Here is a 23,233-nt window from a genome sequence, read left to right as displayed (position 1 = left end):
CAGAGGGGTCGGTCACAGCACGCGGCCCCTCGGAACACGCTTCTTGGGCTGTTTCTATGCAATAGGAATGGAGCGGCGGGAGGCCGGAATGACCCCTCCATGGCTCGGGAAACGTCACCGTCGCGTTCTTTTCCCCTGGGGTCGTGGGGTCGTGACCTCTCTAACGCAAAGCTTCAACTGAGCCGAGGCGAGGCGAAGGGGACCTGCTGACCAGCTTGTTGGGGTCCGTCGAAGATGAGTTGCGGGGTGAAGCGTACAAAGTATCCGTTCTGATCCTTACTGCAATGGCGGTTTATCTTGTATCGTCCGCGTCATGTCAAAACATGGGAAGTTAATTCCATCCTTTGGTTCATCACTGTTGCTTGCCAGGCTTGTTTTCTATATGCTGCCTTTAGGTAGGTATGGAAGTGTTCTGTCTTCCATGCTTAAAGCACCTCAGTATGTGGTGGGGGCCAGTCACGTCGTCGGCGATAACAGTTGCCGAATTTCGGTTTCACTCTGAGCCATACACCAAAAGCAATAGGCGGAATCCCTGTCAATGCGGCCGGTCACCAAAAAGATTGCACAGTTCCTTACTTAGCACTATCTTGGAAACAGTACCCCCCGACTACCTGTATTCCCCTCGGGTGTCAACTGAAGATGGATAGTACGCAGATCATGCAAAAAGCTTAAATCCTTATCGTCAGTACCGCCAGGACCAAGCAGCAGCTGCATGTAGCAGCGAGCTGAAGTCGTTGAGGAACCAGGATCCGGACGTCATGGCGTAGCTTGAGGTGAAGCAGTTGTAAGCTTAAACAGGCTGGGCTGAGTTGAGCTGGGTTAAGTTGAGTCGCTCAATTTGGAAGAACTGAGAGAGAGAGAGAGTAACGCCACTCCATGCTTGGATCATCGGCTACGGTGCACACATCTTTCCTATGTATTGCCCCATGAAAACGACGGGGGACAGAATATGGATACATGATCCGACGGCAGAAGAAGGGGTCAGGAGCTGTCTGCCCTATTTGCATGCGTATATGTATATGTGTTCGTATGCGCGTCTTCCTCCATAGCCGTCGGAGAATTTGAGCCTGCAAGTTGCATTTAATCTATCTCATTCGCATGGCAGGCCTGTCTGTGTGAGATATCGGCCGTCTCAAAGAAAGGAGTTTTAGCCTATTAGGTTGTGACTGACTAAGAGAACAGGTCCAACAAGTGAAATGCCCTTGCCGGCAACGTCAGGAACCACACGTTGCAAGATGATCCTGGGGTTCCGCCCCCAAATCTGGAACTGAAGGTGCGGGACCGAATACTTATGGGACCCGACAAATATACCCCTACCTTTCCGAGTTCTTCTAAATCCGTACTGCCGCCGCCGGGTTACTCTGATTTTGAAGTACCTTAAGGTATGGATACCTACCTTACCGACTGACTGCCCTCTCTCTCAGGTGCAACACCATTCTTCCTTGTATGTATCCATTTGCTTCCCAACAACTTCCATCGCCCAGAGCAAGCAAGAAGGAGACCCTTGAAAGGCAAATTGTCTATACCCTGCCTCTTGTTTCCCTTGACCAATCGGATTGGGAAGAAAATTCACTCCTGGTCGGAGAAGTCGGAGTTTTTTACCCCAATCTCTTATGGTCAAGGTACTCAGAGAGGGAAGAACAGCAGTTGAGAAAGGGTACATACCTTCCTTACGTACACTACCTTACTTTGCACGATATCCGGGGAACGTGTGACCGGACCACCCACCTTAGCGCGGAGCACATTGGGAAAGACCTTGGCCAACCTAAGCTGGTCCACCACGTCCACCACCGGATCGACGACTGACGACTGCACCGGCAACCAACGCACCACCACCACCACCTCTACCTCCGCCGCAACTACCACAATTACCGCCGTCGCCGTCGCCGCTTCCTCCTCACCACAGAGCCGCAACGAACGAAATTTCATGACACCCCATGTCCGTCATTTCTGACATGACATGATTGGTCTCGCGAGACCTCTGCTGTCGCCAGCCTTTCTTTGATTCCCTCAACAAAGCATTCCCAATCATCTTCTTTCAGCCCGGTATTTTCTTTAATCCATTTTACCATCCTGTTCTCTGACCCATCCGCGGGTTTACGAAAAAAGAACAAGCCCAAAACGCGCCTTCTGCATCCGAGCCAAGATACCCACGATCGCTTCCTCTGACGACTCACTCCTCACCCCGACAGTACCTTACAACATATTACGCGATTGGAAACCGAGAGAAACCACGCTATTGTAGCTGTAGCAGCCTACAATAGCAATCGACAACCGCTGCCATCGCAATCCGAAGCATGCGCTGAGGCCCCTCGCGATCATGGCCCCAGCCCTGCAGACCAGCGATCCAATGACCCATCAAGCCGCCGAGCCGCATCCGAACGAGGTCGAGCTTCCCTACCACAACGACGTCCCAGGCCACCCCGCATCCGTCGACCACGATGGTGTCCCCGATGCTTCGGTAGACCCCGCCGTCGTCATGCGCAAGCTGATGAAGGGCAAGGATAAAGAATGGGATGCTGTCGCGCCCAGCAAGTCAGGCAAGAAGCTGACTCTTCTCGAGTTGCCGGTGGACATATTGCGCTTGATCATTAAGGAGGCAAGCTAAGCTGCTATCCAACATCTCGGTCTGTCCCCCCGTACTGACATTTGAGATTTCCAGATCACGCACACGAATGACCTTACCTCGCTCGCCTTGACCAACTCAAACCTCCACAATCTCGCGATCCCCCACATCTACTCGAGATTCGATATCGTCTGGCCCGATGCCACCCAGATGGCTACGTCCGACTCGAAGAGTGTCGATGCCCTTACCTACGGCCTATCCACAATCTGCCTCGGCAGTTCCTTCGCGCATCGCACCCGCAAGATGCTCAACCCAAGCTACATCCCCACCTACGGTCCCAACGTTCGGAGACAGAAGAATGACTACGCCAAATACACGAAGAAGTTTTCACTGGGCAATGGACCACAAGATTGGGTAGCCGAGTACATGATCTCGAAGGAGAGCGGCAAGATGCTGGGCACGCTCGTCGCTCTAGCTGTGGAGAAGATGGTCAACCTGGAGTCGTTCGTCTGGGATATGCCGACTGGTGTTCTCTCCGAGATCTTCATGGCTCTGGCATCCATTCCTGAACAGAGCTCGGAGGGCGAGTCAAAGCTGGAAAAGGTTTGGGTGAGATGGCATGACAACACCGACGGCTCCAGTCCGTCGCCATCGTCGAGTCCGCCTCCCCCGATTCCGCCCCTCGTCCCACCCGGCAGCCACCTCACTACAGTCGGCATCTTGATTCCTTCGGACTCTGCTCATCCGGCACCGCGGGGCGCGATTCCGTACGCGGAAACGAATATCGAATTCCCTACCTTTAGCGTTCTGCCTCCGCTCAAGAGCCTGACTGTTCTCGACATCGACGAACTTGCATACCTGGACGAGATGGCCATAGCGATCGAAAGATCAAAAGACCGCCTACAAGAGCTTCGCGTCGGCATATCCCCGAGAGCTGTCTTCAAGGACTTCGTTCAAGCCTGGGATGGGCCCGACTTGCAGCAAATCGATCGGGATGCCAGATGGCCCGGTGAGAGCTCTATTGGTGAAAGGAGATTAGGCGGTGTTTTGGGCGTGCTTGTCGGTCGTATCTATGACATTCGCCGCAAGTCGACGTCGAAATCGAGAGAGAAGGCCCCCATGGCATCGACGCAAGCGACACAACAGACCAATATCGTGACCTCTGTTGTGGATACCGCGGAGGCCTTGAATGCCTCGGGGCAAACCAACCTAAACGAATCAGACGCTATGGAAGTGGATGGCTCAGTTGAGCCGCTCTTAGTCGATGCATTGGCTCAATCAACGGGCGCAGCTCATGCCATAGGGAAGAACAGCGATGACCGAGCAGGCCATGGAGAAAAGTCACAGCTTGTGAAAGACCAGGTAACCAGCGACGGGGACCTCGTGGATACACCCTCGGGCGTGCCGAGAAGGAGGCTGGACGGCAAGCTCAAGCTACGTTCTCTCGAGCTCGAAAGAGTTCATCTGTCAATTCAAGTCTTCAGCCAAGCCTTTGACTGGACTGTCTTGACCACGTTGACTATACTCGAGTGCGCCCAGCACGACAGTCTCTGGAAGGCATTGAGGAAGCAATTCGCTCCCACTCCGATTATCAGGCTTGGATCTCATCAACACCACGCCAGCTCCAAGCAAGCTATGGAGTACCATCTCAATCTCAAGAGCATTCACACGGATGTTACTTCGGCGGCTTTGATCAGCTTTCTCAGAGACACTCTGGCTCCTAACAGTTTAGAAGTCCTCTTCCTGCAGGATCGGAGACGACCTAGTGGACCGCCAGCGGTGACCATCGATCAAATCTTTAAGGGAGTCATCAAGAAACACCGGGCGAGCCTACAAAAGGTTCTTCTAGACAGCTCAGACCGGAAGCGTAGCAATGGCAACACTGCCACAGACACCGCTCGCTGGCGCAACTGGGTGCTGCCGACGGACATGTTGCTTTACATGACAAGTGGGCGCATGGTGAGCCTAAGGGAATTGGCCTTTTCTTTGCACTTCAAAGACTGGGTAAGTTGTTTTTCGTTCATCGTTTGTGCACCTACCTCAAAGCTAGTGAACACGTGTGCCCCGTATCAAGGGTTCATTCAGCCACAATCACAGCCCTTGCAATTGTCGTGATGATGCTCAGGCTTTCCGAAGAAGCAGAATTGAAAGAACCCCCAAAGCTGACGATGACTACAGCACACATTCCTTCAGCGCTTGCCAAATACCCCTCAGCTGCGGTCGCTCAACCTGCAGCATATTGCCGACCATATACTCGGCAACTTTGACCCTCGAGAGTTGGCGTTGCAGATGGTAGATATCATCACCCTTCGCCCTGATATTCAACTCTGCTACGTGGGCATTTCTACAAAGTGCTTCGAGATCTTGGAAAGCAAGCCGGCAGAAGAAAGCGGTGCGTCAACCACAAGTGTCGCAGCTGACCACGGTGTTGTGGGCCACGAATCTGGAGTCGACGGTGAAGACGAAGACGAGGAAGATGAGGTCGCTACGGACGACGACGACACGGCGAGTCAAGTGGATGAAGACACCTCTGAGGAGGAAACCGAAGATACCCCGGGGAATGCAGTACATGCAGATGACTCGCAGTCGGAAGCTTCTGCGGCGCAAGACTCGGACGACGATGAATCGATGCGAGATGCGGACTACGGCACCTCACGTCCTCGTCTCCGACTCCGCGAGATTCTGTTCTACGACGATAAGGTCGCAATCTTCAAGGCTCGGCACGGCAGACTGTGATTTAGCCTCTGAAACGCAGGTAGGAAAAAAGTGATCGAGGGGGAGGGGGTGGAAGTTCGCCAAAGGAGGCATCTGGATGGGTCAAAACTTGCATACCAAGGAGACATATGCGAACAATACAGCGAGATGGTTGAATATCAAAGGCGAAGGAGGTTTTGCAAAGTACGTTATCTTGAGGTTTTGGGGGCAGCCTTGTTTTCCCTCCCCCACAAATGGACTAGCCTAGTCGTCTTTTCCTTTACATCAATTGATATCCCTTCCCGTGCTGAACCGCAGCATAGGGAGCCATTGTTAATTCCATCCCTTTTTCCGGAACCCTTTTGTCATGGTGCGCAACTCACTTGCGTGTTGTTCATGTCTGGGACAGTAAGGTCAACCCGGTATATTTGGTGGATGGTACAGTATGATTCTCGTCTTTTTGTCAATTCCATGCTCAGGGGCATAATGTCCAAGAGGTAAGCAACATGGTCTTGTCCATCTATCCACCACACTGGACCCCGTCTAGTGGCTGACTCTGCAGAACTGTTCAAGACGCCTTGATATTAGGAACAGATATATGATAATGATCCTCCCCCCCTCTCTTTGGGCACAAGCAGGTCTGGGCTCTGTCAAGAAGTGATTGACATACAGAACCATATTTCCTACACCTTCCTATGTCACCTATGAACGACTAAGCTAGACCAACGAGATTTGTTTGGAACGTTACGTCCAAAGTCCCACCCCTGGTTGATTCTTTTCCTCCTTGGTCTTTTCTATGCTTGCTGTCCCACCCGCCCACCGGCGTCTATTTTTTGCTCTTTGGAAGGATCGGGGGAGATGAGATGGGTACTTGAGAGGTGAGATAGGCGCAGAGAAGAGGTGATAGGAAGGGAAAGCGGAGGAAGGGGGGGCGTGTGTATGGATAGATGGGGGTGGCACAGTAGGCAGTTCGGGACAAGGCGGAGAGGAAGGAAATGTGATGGAAACTTGCCACCCCTTTTATTTTCTTCAGATGTAGATGGGAGGATGGAGGGCATCGGATGGCATGGCATGGCATGGCATGGGGGACGCAAGCAGACCTTGCATGCGTTAGCCGTTTCGTGCCTGCGGGAGAGGAGAAGCTGGAGGTAAGGGGAAGAAAGCCACCGCCATTACCATCACCATATTCACCAGGAAGCAAGCTCGTTGGAGAGGGTAGGGGAGGGGGAGCTCCATCCGTCTTTCCGGCTTTCCGCACCGTACCCGTACGGCGTGGTGTACTCTCCCTTTCAGGAGGGGGATGGATGGATGGATGGATGATGGGACAAGGGGAGGAGTTGGTAGGTAGGGCTGGCACGTACAATCCAATGGGAAGTTTGTATTTACGTATTCCCAGAACGAGGCTTTTGGTCGACAGTATGTTTTGCTGTTGTAAAGTGATATGTTAGACTCGTTAGAGTGGGACTACGTCAAGTTTTACGCGTGTGTGTGTGTGTGTGTGTGTGTGTGTGTGTGTGTGTGTGTACGTATGTCAAGTCAACCGAAGCTTTCCACTAGGGCGTTTCTCTCTCTCGGAATCAACTTTGGCTTTGTAATTTCTCGGGAAGAGGGGACCCCGACTACCGCGAGTGGTTCCTCAAGAGTCCAGTACAAGAGCTCTGAATGGTCTGATGGAAAGAGAGAGGGAAGGGGGGGGATATCTACGGAACTTACCCTGCTGTCACCACACCCTCCCCCTCGCCTTCTGTCATTCTAGTCCTAGTCATAGTCCTACCCTTCATCCAATGATGATGCCTTTCTTCTAGTATACCTCAAAGCCGGGTCTCATGTAAGTGTACAAAAGCCGTTTGGGGGGGACAGAGGGGGAGGGGACAAAAAGTCCTAGGTCTAGGCTTGATCGAGAGACTCTCCATCGATATGAAGGTGGGGAGGAGAACCAGACCCTTTCCATCTCTTAGCCGCCCCCTTCCCTCCTTCGTCTCGCGGGTTCGAAAGGGAAGGTAAAGTAGGCACCAATGTGAAAGTGGAGGAGGCGAAGTGCAGAACAGGAAGAAGAGAGTGAGGCAGATCTCTTCTGTTCTGGAAGTATTCTGCGCCATCTATCCCCCTTCACCCTGTCTTCATCGCTACGAGTCTCGCAAAGATACATATGGCCTTCTTCATTCGCAGCCCCCTCTCTCTCCCGGCCTCGGTGGCTTTGAGTTACCAAGTATGTATACATGTATACATATTGTCAGTTCTGGCGGAGTCCCTGCGAGAAACGGGGTTCAGAAGCCACCCATAAGCAGTGATACAACACTGTCGACCTCCACCAAGCTTAGCAAGTCCTAGTCCTGCAGATAGATGGGGAAAAGAGAGAGAGAGAAAGAGGTGGGGGTGGTCGTGGCGGTGATGGCGGTTCGCGATGGTGGTGGACATGGGGGCTTGCGCACTGCGGCAGGAAGAAGGAAGGAGCAGGGGAGAAGCAGGTCGAGATGAGTGTATGTGGGTGGAATATCCGTACGGATACAGGAAAGGGTGGGAGAAGAAAAAAACCAAATCCAAGAACGAGGGAAAGGAGTCAAGCGGGAGGATCGAGATCCTTGCCTTTTTTTCTTCCCCTACTGAGGCCACGGCGGTGGGAGACTCAAGTGGGATGAGGATGTGGAATTAGGGTGTACTCGAAGAGAAGAGTGATGTTGGGGGTGACGAACGAAAAACCCCCTCCCTCTTCTTGTCTGCGTCGTTACTCTCTCTCTCTCTCTCTCTCGTCATGTACCCTGACCATCTCCTCGCGAACGAGTAGATGTGTCTACAGGTAGACAAACCCCTACAGCTTGAGTAGGGGAGAAAACGAAAGGATGGAAGCCTAATCCAACTATTCAAGGTCGTCCAACTACAAGACAGTACGCCCATACATAGCTAGACGAAGTCATTTCGTTTACATGTTCAACAAGGGGAGGGTTACGGCTTGCCTATTGCCAAGCCGGTAAACTAAATATTGAGAAGACAGAAAAGGCACAGAAGGATGACCTCTCACTTCCGGGGGACGATACATGGTCTCCTTGTAGGGCTGCCCCGAACGGTCGTCGATTCTACATAAAGATTGGCAAGGCGGAGCTCCCGCAGTAAGGCCCTTGACATGCTGTTGCCTTACTTTGAGGACTCCGCAAAGGTAAAGTAACACCGAGAGAATGGGACTATCGGGTCTACTCGAACCGGCCAAGGCAGTTGAGGATGTGCATCCCGGCCTCAGGACTCCCCCCTTCGGATGTGGTAATTGAATTATCAAAAGAGACTGTGATATCTCTAGGATTGTGATGAAAGGGGTTCTGCTTGCGGTGTAGCTCAAAACGTCATTGCCTGAAACGTAATGAGCAGAGTCGAGACTCGTGAAGAGGCCATTTCCAGACCGGGGCGAGCTTCAGTCAGGGCTTTGGTAGTCACATGAGCCCAGAGCAAGACCACCTCTTGCCAACGGCTCCTTCGTTTGCCTGCTTCTTCACCGTATGGAGATTGTTTTGCAAAGCGGACTTACTGTGCTTGGCTCATCGTTTATTCATCCCCATCTCCTGGATGACCTCTTACAAGTGAGCATCTAGACTGTAAAGCCGGACCTAGGTCCGTCTGACATGAGCTGTCGTGGGGACATTAAACATTTGCCGATGAATCCTCCTCGTTGACCGGAATGGCGGCATTGTGCGCTGGCTTCGCTGTACCTTGCGCCACACATCGCTCGACGAATCCTTCCATCTTGGTCTGTTATCCCCATTTCTTGTCTACACCCTCTCTCCCCGACGGTACTCGTTCGTCAGACCGGCGCTTGGCCCGGACACTAATGGAGCACACCCGCTCTCCGTGAGTTCACAATCGAGCCATCGAGATGCTGTCCGCCGTCGAAAATAGCAACAAGGTAATTCTGGAGCCTAGAATCTGTCATTCCCCTCAATGCCCAGACGATGTGCGGTGGTTGGTCCGTGAGAGCCATAGGATCTACCTCCCTGCGCAGGTCACCGCCTCGTTACCACCAGAACCCCAGCCACAGTTTTGGGAGGACCGCGTGCATACCGCTCAAGCCCGGCTCGCGAGCCCAGAGTTCGATCATAATAGTCGAGGTTGGCCAGCTCGGAGTCGGGCTGAGGTGAGAAGGGATATCCAGGACACACAAGGCTGACTTTTCCCCCTTCGTGAGACGGGCTGATGAGACGTGGTCCACATAGATGGCTCACGTACATGCTTCTATGTTGTGCCCTTTGATACACACATCATGCTTCCAAATCGTGACTGCCGCCAGAGGCGGGGGGCGTCCGGCTTACCTCCCCGTGACGACGACAACAAGACGCTTCTGCATTGTACGCATACTGCGAATGCAAAGCTTCAAGATCGGATCTTTTCGCCGCTAGTCCCTCAGACGTCGCCGCTTCCAAGTTGAGACATGCCAGGTCGTCCACCGCCGTCAGCCCCAATGCATCAGTCGTCTAGCCCTACGAGCCGTGCGCCCCCCTTACCAATTCCCCGGACGGCCGTGTGGGAAACCGTCCATGAGGTCCGGAGGACCTGAAGCGAGACCAGGTGCTCCGAGTCACATCGGCGTATGAGCCGAGTCGGCCACAACCACGGGGTTAATCTGGAAAGTCCGACCGCGAACGCAAGAAGATGTTTGGCAATGCTGCGTTGGCCAAAATTTCCCTGTGGTGTCTGAAGATGCTGACCTGTTGTCCACGAGAGTTCATTGCTGACGCTCGTAACGGAGCTCTTGCCAAACTTGTTTTCGTTCGTTATGGCGATAAACATATTCGTCTTACTTGACCACCACCGTGATTCGTCTGGGGATTATGATAGACCACCGATTCCATGGTTCGATATCGTCCACGTTGACACTGCAATTCCTGTCTATCTTCGTTCCCACACATAGACACCGCATCGAGTCGCTGGCGGACGGCACCGACTATGAGTGGTCAGATACCGCCACCGTAGCTGGCCAGACACATGCAGTGCATCGAAGAAGGCGCGACAAGAATATGTGCTAAGTGCGCCATTGCAAGCGGGTGATGCGCCGCCAAATTAATCGATCTCTCGACATCAGGAGGGGGCGTGTCTCTGGCACCTCTTGGTCATGCCCCTCATAGGGCGCTTGGTGCGAGACGTTGAATCCTCCCGATGAGCCAAATCATCCATGCTCGCATGAACCTGATCAAAGGCGTTCGGGATGGATCGTACCGTTACATTTCACGGCCAGAAGCCAGACAGGCCAGGCCAGATTGTAACAATGGTTTCTTCGCACTCTTGCGGAGTTTTGGGTGAAGGCGATTGGCAGGTTCGGGCTGATATATCAGGTCCCGCCATACCAAAGTGCCAAACAAGTCGTAAGCAGAGTGGACTTGAATATCCGACAATAGCAATTCGTTCAAGTCCCCATAATAATGAAGGGGCCAGGGTCTGGCCAACAATCGTGGATAATGTGGTGTGTCTGTCTACTCGTCTGCGGCACAGCCGCAGCATCTCAAGTCCACAGGGCAACTGGATGTAACAGTGCTGGGCCACGTCGAGCGTGCAGATGACGGCCATATGTCAATTCGAATCCAGTGCTTCAGCTCATTTTCTGACAAGGGGTGTGCTGCAAGACGCAGACTTTCTGTTTGAGAGTGTACGGGCGAGCGTGTACTGTTTTGGAACCTGACGCTGCATGTCAGACTTTGGAGCAACCCAAGACGCAGATGGAGAGCGGTCGGTCCCTCGTAGGGCTGGGAGGAACACTTGGGGGCGGCAGCGGAAGGATTCTGAGTGTGTCTAATGGCCGGTATGTACGAATGTACGGAGAAGGGTTTCATCAGCCAAAGGTGTAAGCGTAAAATACGTGTTGAGGGCGTATCGATACGGCCACGTACAAAGGTTCCGTCCGCCTGGCCAGCCACGGCACCGGCTGGCCTGCGAACAGACCATGACGTCGTAGGCGCGGTACTCGAATTTGGTCTCAGTACGGGTACATCTCTACCAAAACATTTGTCGGAGCGAAGCGGTTCGGGCGAAAAACAACAATTCTTCGTGATGGCGACCGCGTAGAATTTGAGGGGGTTTCATTCTTGGATGACGTCGACGTATCTAGAGCAGAGCCATGCCGCCCTTCTGCATGTCTTGTCGGCGAATCGGCAGGAAGAATACGCGGCTTTTCTAGCTACGCTCGTGAACACGGAGAGCAACCCAGAAGAGGCAGTTCAACCCTTTTCCCAACATGAACATGCATTCCGCCGTGTGGTGTGACCTATGCGTCTCGTGCAGGCAGCCCTAAATCGCTCTGCCCTACAGGCCAGAGACCGTCGGATACTCGGCGTGCCCAAGAAGACCTGGCTGTTTCCCGCCAGGCTGTGAGGTCTGTGAAGCCGCAACGATATTGGCGGCGTTCAACCTAGAGACGCCATGGTCTGAGGCACGGCGCTCCCAACTATCGCAATTTCTAATCTGCTGACATATAACGACGAGCGCCCGCAACCTGGTCTATGCTGTCTGTGCCGCCGCGAAACTTCCGGAGGTCAGGCGAGGGTTAGAAGAGCTACTGTTGATGGTGCGAGGCCTCAAACCTGTCTCTTGACTCTTCCAGTAAACGCCCGCTTCTTAGCTTCAATGTGAGCCTTCAGGACATCAGAGATTGTTCAAGCCTTTGCGAAGTCGGAGACTTCGACAGCCTCTCGGCGACTTTGACTACCTTAGGTCGAGGTGAATCCGGGGTAAGAGGCACAGTCCTCCCCCATCGGTCAAGGATTCCGAAAAGTCGATCAGACCAACAGTAGGATTTCCGTACAACGAACTGTATCCTGTGGCCGGGATTTGGTGGACCTTGTAGCATCGTAGATCGAGCCCCTTGGTGTAGCTTGGTAGATTTGACATTTGGCGCAAAGAGACCGTTCCTAGCAAATCATCAGGAGTTGAGCACGATCTGATCCCAAAGGAGTCTGAGAAATGCAAAACACTGAAGAGTCGGTGACGCTAACAATTTTAAGGTAGCAGACAAGCGCCATTTCCATCTCTTTGCAGCTCCATGCCGCAATTATATGTGGGAGAGCGGAGAGAATCTCAAGCAAAGTGGGATTCTGCGGTGCCCACTGCACGTATGCGGGTTTCTTGTTCACAGGGCAGTGTTGTATGCCGCGTGCCGCGTGCTGTAGATGAACGGGGAATATGAGGAGTCCACGGAACACCCCCATCCCGGTGGGCTACAGCCGCGTGAGCTGTAAACGGCGAGATGAGAAGATGCAAGATACTTCTGTAATGTCTCTGGCGAAATTTCTAGGGCCCGCGATATGAAACGCAATGGTAAGCAGTACGTTTCCCTGTGGAGGTTCTCATTCGACGAACGTCCGTGGGTGGCAGCGTCCTCTATTCAACGGTACGACCTGACCTGACCTCGCGTGCCGAGTGCTTTCGACAACGTTTGGTTTTACGATCTCGCAGCCTCGGCCTTTTTCTTATTGCGTCGTTTACGATGGATCAAGTGCCTGGCCGGTGCACTGTGTTCATTGCCTTTCAAGGGGTCCCAAGGGTTCCATCACGCTGCCCATTCATACTATCGGAGCTGGGGGGCGAGCCCCGAGGTTTTGGAGCTCACTCGTCCGAGTCCGTGGCATGCCGCATAAGCAGTGAGCTGTTCAAAGTTCAGGGCGTCAGACGACCCTGGTCGTCTGGTCTCCATTTTGATGGGCAGTCGCCAACGTGGCAGTTGTTCCTTTACATACTTCAAGGGTACAGGGTGCCAATAGCTCTCGCATATTTGCTGATATGAGGCGTGAGCTTCTGCTGTGTATTTGTGGTGATTCGGGTTATCCGTACGGACACACAGCCAGTCCGAGTCGGGTACGGAGTGGCTATTTGCAACTTAGCTCAACGTGGCTCCGTAGGACTTGGATATGATATTCGGATAGCACGGTGGTGATGAAGGCCAGACTTCGATCGTCAACGGCCAGAACTTAAGGCTCAGAGAGGCAGCGAAAAGGCCGAGGTTCACATCGCTCGTCTTAACGGATAAGTCAATGCTGTCTCCTATCAGAGGTGACAGGTTCTCCCTAGTCTACTATGAGTCCACGTTGATGACGACTTTGAGGCGTGGGCAAAATTGCAATAGATCCGGGGCCGGATCGAAGAGTAACATTGCAGCCTGTCTTCATCGACCCGAACTTGTGTCGAACCTTGAGATTCGTCCAAAGTTTCGCAATCTTTCCTAGTCTGGCAATTCGTAAATCTGGCCAACGATTGTCCGACCGTAATCTTCGATCTTTCCCGCTTCTTGCGTCTTCCATGCGTATGCGTACGTCTCACGTAATCAGGGATGCGTTAGGACGCGGCCTGTTGATGAGAGCGCAACGATCCGCGATGACCGTGGGAGTGGTGAGAACTCAAAGCGTCGTATTAAGGCCTATTTCACTCTCAAAGACATGGGTCTCTCTCGAGTAAAGAGTCATTTCCATCATAATGCTTGTTGCGTTTGCATCTGGTAGAGGCTCGATTTTGAAGGGTTTCCAAAACCTATCATCGGACCCAAGCCAATGATTTCGCAGCTCGCCTATTCGGCGCCCATGCTTCCGTGGCTGATGGTACTGTCTGACTGGTATCGGAGCCCCACGGCTTGACGTTGGGGTACTCTTCCTTCTCTCTCGATTTGAGTAATCTCAGGCTTCTCAGCTTCTGCGGTCATCACATTATGTCCAAACGCGTTTTTGGGCGGCAAATCAACGGGCCACATGGGGACCGATCTCGTGGCTCGAATGCCGTCCATTGCTTTGGACGTACATGTGCGCCATGGACCGGCCCAGATGGCGTGAACAGGTGAGCCAGAGATAATTGGCCCAGATAAACGCTGGCCGTCAACGCCATCGGATGGTTCTACCTGGCAAAGTGTCATATGTGTCAGTATGCCTGAAAGCGTTTGTGACCCGAAAGTCGGGAAATCATAATCCCAGTATCCGTAAAGATCATTCGGATATGATACTGTGTGGCCAAGAAAGATGCTAGAGTTGGTGAAAACAACATGGTCATCAGCCCAAAGTCTAAGCCTTGTGGGCTTAATATCGTAGTGGCAGGGACTTTCCCGGTAACGTCGATGATGGGCTGCGGATCATGGGCGCTTGCTGTATTACTCAAGCTCTCAGTACCCGTCTAATGTGTCAGTCGGAAGACCTCCGCTTGGAATGTGTGGCCCATCTCACGGCCTGAGCCCGTTGCTGATGTGATTAGGGTGAATGGCGTTGGTGCAATCCACAAGCCCGGGCCTCAATGGGGCTGCACCTCGTCCGAAGCTGTAGCTCTGGGGGTCCAGCTCGAAGCGGCCTGAGAGCGACGATCGCGTTTTGCGTCTCAAGGCAGCAACAAAATGCACCTTGGACCAAGTGACCCTAAGTTTCTCCGTCTAATTTAGAATATGCATCACTTTCGGGACGCCGACTTACGGCTTGAGATGCTGCCGGGCGTCAGATGCAGTTCGACCACAACGGAAACCTGCCGCAACATGGAGGCGTTGGTGCAAGACCACGGATGGCCACTGAAGTGACTTGAAACAGCGATGAGCAGCGTGAGCTTGCGACAAGTGGAACGCCGCCAATGGCGACAGTCGACGTTGGCTCAAGTGTGGTGGCGTCCAGACTCGTGGGTGTGGTGTTCCAGAGGGGCGGGCAGCTGGTAGTACCTATGTAGGCGGGCATGGTAGCCAAAATCATATTGGTGGTGGGACTGAATGGGTGCTTTTAGACCTCTAGAGTCCAGTCGGAGAAGCAATCGTGCGATGCGAGGTCCCTTTGTTGCGGCGGTTGAGTTGTACCGCTGTAGATGTGCTGTCTGCTGACGGCCAGCAACACCCTTCACCGGCAATGATGTGCATCATCCTGTCACCCAACGACACTGGGCCGAGGACGACTGTTGCTTGAAGGGCTCTTCCCCACACGTTGGAGATGATGACATGGCGTCCCTTCGAGGGGGGACTTTTGTCGGCTGTTGAGCGGTAGAAGCTTGTGGAGAGCGACGGCGCACCTGATGAACGCCCGCGAGAGAGAACGACGAGGACGCGCTGTAAAACTGAAAGAGCAAGCCACGCCCCGAGTTCCCGGGCGAGCCCTATCCGTGATTTTACTTTAGTGAGCTTTGAAGCTGAACTGGGTGTGCTAGGAGCAGGTAGCGCGGCAACGATGCGGTACCTTGGGCCTGAGGCTCAGTGTCTCCTCACCCCAGCCCTAAAGGGCGTCAAGGTGCGGGCGACGGCGTCATGTGTAGTTCCTTAGTGCGTCGGGAAGTGACCGAGGTGCGAATTGGGAGCAAGATGGTGATTGAGTACGGATAGAGTGACGGACGAGCTAGATGTGGTCAAGACTCAAGGGACGCCCCATGATTCGGACAACAAGCGACCGAGAACGCTGACGCCGAAAAGACGAGATGATCAACTACTGCGTGGACAGCCGAGCTGGACTGACAGGCTTGACGAGGTGCAGAAGGATGAAGCGCAGCCAAGGGCTGGTAAGAAAGAGTCTGCCTAACGGCGATGCAAACATGCGAGAATAGCGGCGACGTGATGGGGACGGAGGCTTGTTGTCGCGATGGCAGTGCAGCGGGGACATCTGTATCCGTACGGGTACTGATAGTGCGGTGAAGGCACACCTTGAAAACCGTTTTCCAACGACCAGGACTTTCTTCGCTTGCTCGGGTTGCCGATGGCTGAGTGAAGTGATTGGATGAATGGCGTGGCTTGGATGGCAGGTCGTGCGTGCTCTGTCTGAATATCCGTACGGAGCTCAGTGGGAAAGATGCAACCGTATCTGTTTTCGTATAGACACTTCCATCAGTAGCAAGACTCAAGAGTGGGCGATTGGTAAGGGAGACTGGAGGTAGGTAAGGAGTACGAAGTACTCCGTACCCTCTCATGCCAACGTTTGATGGGGGAGGGGTGTACGGTAAGGTAAGCCGTTGACGTTACCGGGCCTGTCCTTGCTGCCCTGGATCTTAACGACTGCCTAAGATACCTGGTCTGGCCTGGCCCTCGCCCATCCGCACCAAGATCTCGGGACCGGACGAGGTCAAAGCCAGCCGGCGTCTGGCAGTAGCCACCAAGGGTGTATTCTGCCGGCGGGAGAGAAATTAGAAGGGAGATGGGGGTTGAAGACTGTAGTCTGTCAGTGCCTGAGGTGAAATTGAGTGAGTGAGTGAGCCTTGCCGAACACAGCTGCGTCGCCTGAGAGATGGGCTTGCGTCCGTAAGTGTGGTCTGTGCGCCCCTCCCAGTTCTGAACACCAAGTGATGACCAGCGGAGCGGCGGCAGGCAATTTCCAACTTGTCCAACTTCCACTGGTCCTCGCCAGTCGCAGGTTGTTAGGTACAGCTCAGGCCAACAAGGTGTTCTACGGAGTACGTCTCCGAAGCATACCGAGGTCGGCTGCCTTAGGTAAGCCCGGTAAGACACCGTACCATGTATCCGTACTCGGTACACTACACTAAGGTATGTAGGCAGGTAACCAAGTACTCACAGACCCACTTCAGGGTTGACCTCAAGCAGCACGGTCTGTCGATCAGAAGCTGACTTAATCCCATCGAGCGAGCACGGTTCACTGCTTGGCATGGCAGCAAGCTGGGGTCGACCTTCATCCGACATCCAAGAAGGAAACGATGTATCCCTACAGAGTAAACATTGATGAGAGGTGTGTCCACAGGGTAAGATAATGATTAGGTAGAATCATCAACAGAGTCTTTGCTGAAAACTTTGTCAGAATGGTATGAACTTTTGTCCATCGCATCAAGCTAAGTTGCTTGATAGGTGGTCTCGAATAATTCAGCCGAACTCGGCCACGACAACAGCAACAGCAACGATCACGGGAGCAGAACCTGCCTGTAAGACCTAAAAAAGCAAAAAGGAAACTCACTGATTGTCTGACTGAATGTCTCCGAAAGAAACTTGAGGCAAGTTGCACCCGCGGAAGGCAGAACACAGTTAGACGGTATATCCGTACCTAGTAGGTGATGACAGGTCAGACTCAGACATGAGACTGGTCAAATAAGCCGAGACGCCCGAGTTCCTCACCTCATCACCTTGGGAAAAAGTCAAGGATAGGCACGTTCACTGTCTCACAGATATTTACAGTGTGGCGTACAGGTCAGTGTGGGAAAAGGCCATTGGCTTGTTTCTCCATGCTGACGCCTGACGGACGCTACTTGGTGGTCCCGCGCGGGAGAGATTCCCAGATCCATGCCTTCCATTTGTTACCTTGCCTTCCCGGTTAATCGCAAGGGAAGGTAGGCATTTGTCGCCATTCAAAGACCCAACTTCTGTCACGACAGAGAAACCTTGGTCGTCCGACGTCTCACCCCTGGAAAGAAAAAAACCGAGGAGAAAAGAAAGTTGACCCAATTTTTGGAAAGACGAACAAGTGATTAGAAGGAGATCGGGAAATAGAGGAGAGCAAGCAGACGAAAAACAGAGCCAAAGCCAATTATTGACACACCCAAGACACCCACCCACTTCTTGGACGTATTGAAGTTGGGACTTTGACATCGGACAGCAAAACGCCTAGCGCACGTAGCGCACCCACTGCGGTTACCCTGGCGCAGACATCTCACACGCTCGTCTAACCTTCTAAATAGAGCCATTGCAGGTCCCATTTGCCGCTGCGGTGCCGGTCGGGGTGGTTGTCGTCCTAAACTAAGGCATTGGTAATCCGTCATCCGAATGTACATTGCCCCAATGTGCGTAATAAGGAAAGGTAAGGTGAGATGTACGGAATTCTAGTGCTCATCCTCGTCTGTACACCCACTTCCATGTCTTGCCCCGGATACGGACTCGGAGCAATGAGAGACGACACAAAGCCGATGCGCGGCGGGGTCTGTCGACGATCCCATACCTGACGTACATCCATCCGTACGGTATTACCTTAGTTCGCCGTGTTTTACGCTCGCCCGGGATTGGTTATCTTGGTGACATACGGATACTCCGTACGGATAGAATGAGAAGGAGAGACTGTGGACACGGGATAACGTTGAGTCACCGTCATATCTCCCGTCGGCATAAATGGAAGGAATGGCTGGCAGGGTAGAGTGGACTTACCTTAGGTAGACGTAGTCTGCAAGTACGGAGTCCGTATCCGCAAGGTAAGGTAAGGTACCTTGAGGAAAACACCTTGAAGAAGATTCTCAATCGTGGTTTTCCTGGCTCGTTCCCAAGGCGGCACCTGCCTTACCTTGCCTCGCCTTACTGTGCCGTACCGTCCGTAGGAACGTCCAGGTAGGTAGGTACCTTGGTAGCTACTTACCTGTCTTACGGATACCCTGGGTACGTATTCTTCTTGCCCCGGTTCCCCATGAGGCGCTCTTCTAGACCCGAATAAGATTAGATCCTGGAGACCCATCCAGTACGTACCGCACCTCGCGCTTTCCCGACCACACACCGTACATCTCCACTCCGTCTTGGACGACGAACGACAGCTCCAATTTCCAAGGCCTTTTTTTTTTTTTCTCTTCCCCCTCCTGCTCCCCTTCTTCTCCAATTATCGTCTCACCCAACCTGCTCACGTTCTCTCCACCACCATATCCAACACCGGGCCATATGCGGACAAGCAGCGACAAGGATCCCGATCCTTTGTTTTCAACCTCTTGGGGGAGTTCAAGGGACTTGTCCTTCCCTTACCATTTGCCGCACCTGGTTTCTACGTCCTCCTTGGATCTCCTCTCCTATCCGCCCTCCGTTTCGCGAATACGTCCTGCTCGCGCAATCTCTCTGTTGAACGCCGCCTGCACTTCGATGGAGACGGTCAACACCTAGCCCGTTCTAAACCGTCCTCCCGTGTCAATCCCTCGTCTTCGCCTAACCTATCCGGGCATCTTGTTATTCTGCAATGCAGCGGTATGGATTGGCTTCCGCTTCCGCTTCCTTCGTTCCCAATTTGAGTCGCCCGTCGTTGTGGACACTGCCCAACCCGCCCGTTGAGAGCATCTAGTGTCCGGCTTCTTCTTCAAACGGTTTTCTTCTATCGAAGCACCTCAGTCTTCCAATTAGACATGGGAATTTGGTACCGTTGCTTGCCTGCTATCCGGATTGCTGTCGATGCCGCCAAGAAAACAGACGAATTGAAAGAGAGAAAAAAAGCAAAACCAAAAACATTGAGAAATAGTCGCTTCACATCCTTGGACAGGACAGCGTCACAGCCCATCGGACCAACATCAAGTTCTTGCTCTGCCTGTCCAATGCCGGGCTAGGTTTGCTACGCAAAACCGCCGTCCCGACGTACTGGCTCCCGGCCCAACACTGCCATTTCCTGGGGCCCAGTGGTCAGTCACCTACTGCAACTTGGACAACCTCCAGAGGGCATGGATACAGGATGCCACACACACACACACATTCAACCATACACAGGCTTCCTCGGCACACACACTGGCTACTAGGTCCAGCATCCTACTACCACATCATTTCATCTTTCCTCGGTGTTCTCTTGCGCGCGCAGCGGTTCCTCAGTCCTAGCTTGCTGGAATATCACCTCGTCGAATCGATGATCGAATGCCCTCAACTCAGGGTGCTCAGGCATACAAACACGGCCCCTGGTTCCCCGTCGACGTCGAAACTGCTGCCCCAATAGGGAATAAGGTCAATTGAGGTCCCATTACCCACTCTTTCCCGATCACAGACCGGCTGGGATGGGTTCAAGTCAAGGGCTCCCATCCCCGTCACCAACATCCGTGGACCGTCATCTTCCTCCCTGAGTGAGCCATTCCCCGAGGCCCAGCACCAACATACCTAGCAACTACTGTGTAAGGTAGCTGACCCAGAAACCCAGAAACCCAGAACCCAGTGGCCCGTCTCTGACGGCCAGCCAGGGCTCGAGCGATGTCATCCATGATCCATCCTCTACTTTCCACACCTCTTTCACCTAGCAGTGCTTTAGTGCGCACTAGCCATAGCCCTGCAGCCCGTCTCAAGCTTGAAGCAGGGACGTTGACCAGGGCTTTTCGCTACGGCTGCCAATGCTTTTGCTGGAAATGCTGGAGCCTATCGATCCCTTCCCCGTCCCCGCCACAGCCCCGTGTCTTTCTTCACTCGTCAACTGTGCCCATCTGCCCATCATCCCCTCTATTGTGTACCTCAGCAACCCTCACTCACTCTCACTCTCAATCTCACTCTCACTCGCTCTCACTCGCTCTCACTCGCTCTCACACACCTCTAGCAGCGTGCCTCCGCTCTGCGCGCGCTTTCGCTCTTGCACCATGCGCTAGGAACTCTCTCGCCCGCTCTCACCCCCCGTTTACACCTCTCCCTCCGCTCCCAAGCAAAAGTCTGCCCTCGTTCCCCATCTTATACACGCCCCCTTGCCCCGGGTGTATTGCGACCACACCCCACACCCTCCTCTCCATAACATAACAGTATACACACAATGGGCGCTGGTACCTTACTCTGTTCTCCATCCCGACCTGGTCACTCAATTCCATCTCTCTTCTTCTTACCCTGAACCCCTGCCCACCGTCTGGACCTACCTCCATGTAGTGTAGCTTGTCTCCTTGAACATGGCCGTCTTGTGTCTTCTCTCCTCTCATGCGATGGAAAAGGTACGTCCAGAGGTCGGGATCTGGGCTACCATCTCCACAGCTTTTCACTGCCCGCTTGCCATTTATAAGACAGTGCCCGCTCCTGGGCCTGTGAGGCTGAGATCTTTAACCTTCTGATGATATCCAAGTTTAGCATCTGTGATCTCGTTGAACCAAAAGCCTCCACCTGGCAAGCAAGCAATCCTTCCTTCTCCAGACCTCAAAATCGTTGCCTGATCGCACTGGTCTCGTTATAAGTCGTCGATCCGGGTCGTCGATTATCAAACATCGTCACTGGCTTGATACAACTCATCAACTGGTTACAACGCTTGGACATACACATCAAAGGTATACTCTTGACAACAAGTACATCTCGACATCAACTCTTCAACAACCTCGCCCGTATGTGCCATCCAGAGTTTCTTCATCGTCGTCCTTCTTCTTTATCAATGGCTTCCAGTTTTTCTGAGCAGGGTTGCGAGGACTCTTACTCACTTCCACCCAGATCTAGAGCAGGGAGCCGTGTATCAGCTACTGCTGCTCAATTCGCCAACATCCAACTAGTCGATTCCCCCAGAACGCTACCGTTAGAGTCCAGCCCCTCGGTCAGGTCTGAGGCTCTCCATTCCTCCGGCTATATCAGTCCCAACCCGCCCAACTCCGCAACCTTTCTCTCAACCTCCAACTCACAAGGATATTCACCCTTCCCTCTCCTACCTCCCGAGATCTTGAACGCAGCAGAGTGGAACGAACACGAGGTACATCACACTTCGGATTCGACCCCTCTAGTCAGAGTGGACCCCGCCCAGGACTACTCTTCCAACCAGTCCTCTCCGCCACTGCGAACTGGAGCAAGCATGAGGTGCGCTTCCAACATTGTACCAGCCACTAGACTATAAAGACCATCTAACACTTCCTCCTTCAGCACTGTTGCTATTCCATTTGACCCTTCGTTCACCATGGGTAGCCGATCAGCATTCACTTGGCCTGGTAATTAACCTTACATTTTGATCACCTCTTGTACCCTTCTGGGATCTTCTAACATTCTCAACTCGAAGGTCTCGACAACCCTGAAGCAAGCGGATCATTACTCGGTCACAACCTCTCTTCCCTCGGACACCACCACCAAGACGCCAGCCTCACACCCCCCAGTGGTTCCAGATCAGTAACAGCAAGTCCGCCACGGGGGACTTTGACACCAGAGCAGAGAGAACTGAAGAAGCAGAGAGACATGGCTCGTCGAGACTCCAAGGCATCACAACGCGTCCACAGAGCTAGTAGCAACCCCTACATTCATTCGCCTCCCCTCAGTCTACCCGACGTCTCTTCAACAATGGGCGTGCCCGTATACACGACAGCGCCGGCGCCAATCTCCCTCCTCGCAGAACCAACAACTTCAATGGGATCATCATCGTACCTCCCGTCTTACAGCCCACCTCTATCAGACCATGGCTATCAGAGCGGATACCCACCAATGGCCCAGGCCTACAGCATTGGTGGCATGGACTACTCCAACCAGTTCCAACCACCAGCACAATACGGGTATGTTGCGAGAGAAACCCACCGAGACGGTGATTGCCCAAGAAGGACGCTTTGAAACTAATAGAAACCAACGCAGAAGCCGACACTCGATGCCTGTTGGACAAGACCCGAGCCTGATGTATGGCGTACCGCCATCGATGGGCCCCGGGGCCCCAGACCAAGGGGGTCACGTCAGAGTGGTGCAGAGCCGGCCGAAACCTCAATGCTGGGAACACGGCTGCAACGGAAGACAATTTTCAACCTTTAGCAACCTCCTAAGGCATCAAAGAGAAAAGTCTGGGCAGGCTACCAAGGCGACATGCCCTAACTGCGGCGCCGAATTCACGAGGACGACGGCAAGGAATGGCCACCTTCTCCACGACAAGTGCAAGCAGCGCCGAAACACGTGAGTGCTGTTGGTTGTTGGAACCAACAGCACGCGAAAGGGGAGAGAGAACCAGCAACAATAACAAAAGTCCCTTTTTCCAACACACACGCACGCAAGCCACGCAAGGACCTTACGGCCGTGCTATTTGCGGATGGAGGGGGGGGAAAAAACCAGATCCGTTTTACCATTCGAACTGTACATGTTTGGGGCATTGAGCATTTACTTAAAGAGGAAACGAGAGAAGCCGAGGAGGGTTACAAAAATATCGCTGGAAAGGAGGGGGGGAGTCACATAGGTAGAAGTTGTCCAATGAGCTTGTCATTGGCACACTTTTTGGGAGGAGTTTTCTGTCTGTTTTTTTCTTTTTTTTCTCACTTGGTTCTACTATTTGGGTTATTTGGGCTTTTCTTCCAGAGGGGTGTTTTTTTTTGGTTTGTTTTCACTTCATCGATTTTTTTCTGTTCTCACGACAATTTTGGAAGGCTTTGATTTTCTTGGAAGCAGCGGCAGGAGCAGCACCAACGGCACAATGACGATCAAATCGTCTA

The 23,233-nt window shown here is 53.1% G+C and overlaps 3 protein-coding genes across 3 annotated transcripts; all 3 read left to right on the top strand.

Annotated features, from left to right (window-relative positions):
• Positions 1-2,320: 2,320 nt before the first annotated feature.
• Positions 2,321-5,302, top strand: N0V96_001981 (uncharacterized protein; the record flags this gene model as incomplete). Its single annotated transcript, XM_065756395.1, has 3 exons — positions 2,321-2,569; positions 2,663-4,570; positions 4,781-5,302. The coding sequence occupies 3 exons, from the start codon at positions 2,321-2,323 to the stop codon at positions 5,300-5,302; spliced, it is 2,679 nt and encodes an 892-aa protein (XP_065614764.1).
• A 15,923-nt stretch (positions 5,303-21,225) lies between these two features.
• On the top strand, positions 21,226-22,318 carry N0V96_001980 (uncharacterized protein; the record flags this gene model as incomplete). The annotated part of the gene is made up of 3 exons (XM_065756394.1): positions 21,226-21,638; positions 21,702-21,766; positions 21,835-22,318. Coding segments are annotated over 3 exons (962 nt in total), but the record flags the coding sequence as incomplete, so codon positions are not given.
• A 76-nt stretch (positions 22,319-22,394) lies between these two features.
• On the top strand, positions 22,395-22,707 carry N0V96_001979 (Chromosome alignment-maintaining phosphoprotein 1; the record flags this gene model as incomplete). Its single annotated transcript, XM_065756393.1, has 1 exon — positions 22,395-22,707. A coding segment is annotated over one exon (313 nt), but the record flags the coding sequence as incomplete, so codon positions are not given.
• Between the last annotated feature and the right edge of the window lie 526 nt (positions 22,708-23,233).

The sequence above is a fragment of the Colletotrichum fioriniae genome (assembly GCF_027942845.1).
Source record: "Colletotrichum fioriniae strain IMI 355084 chromosome Unknown scaffold_2, whole genome shotgun sequence".
Classification (NCBI taxonomy): Eukaryota; Fungi; Ascomycota; class Sordariomycetes; order Glomerellales; family Glomerellaceae; genus Colletotrichum; species Colletotrichum fioriniae.
The sequence above is the reverse complement of the archived record's forward strand: the minus strand, read 5'-3'. Positions and strand labels throughout refer to the sequence as shown.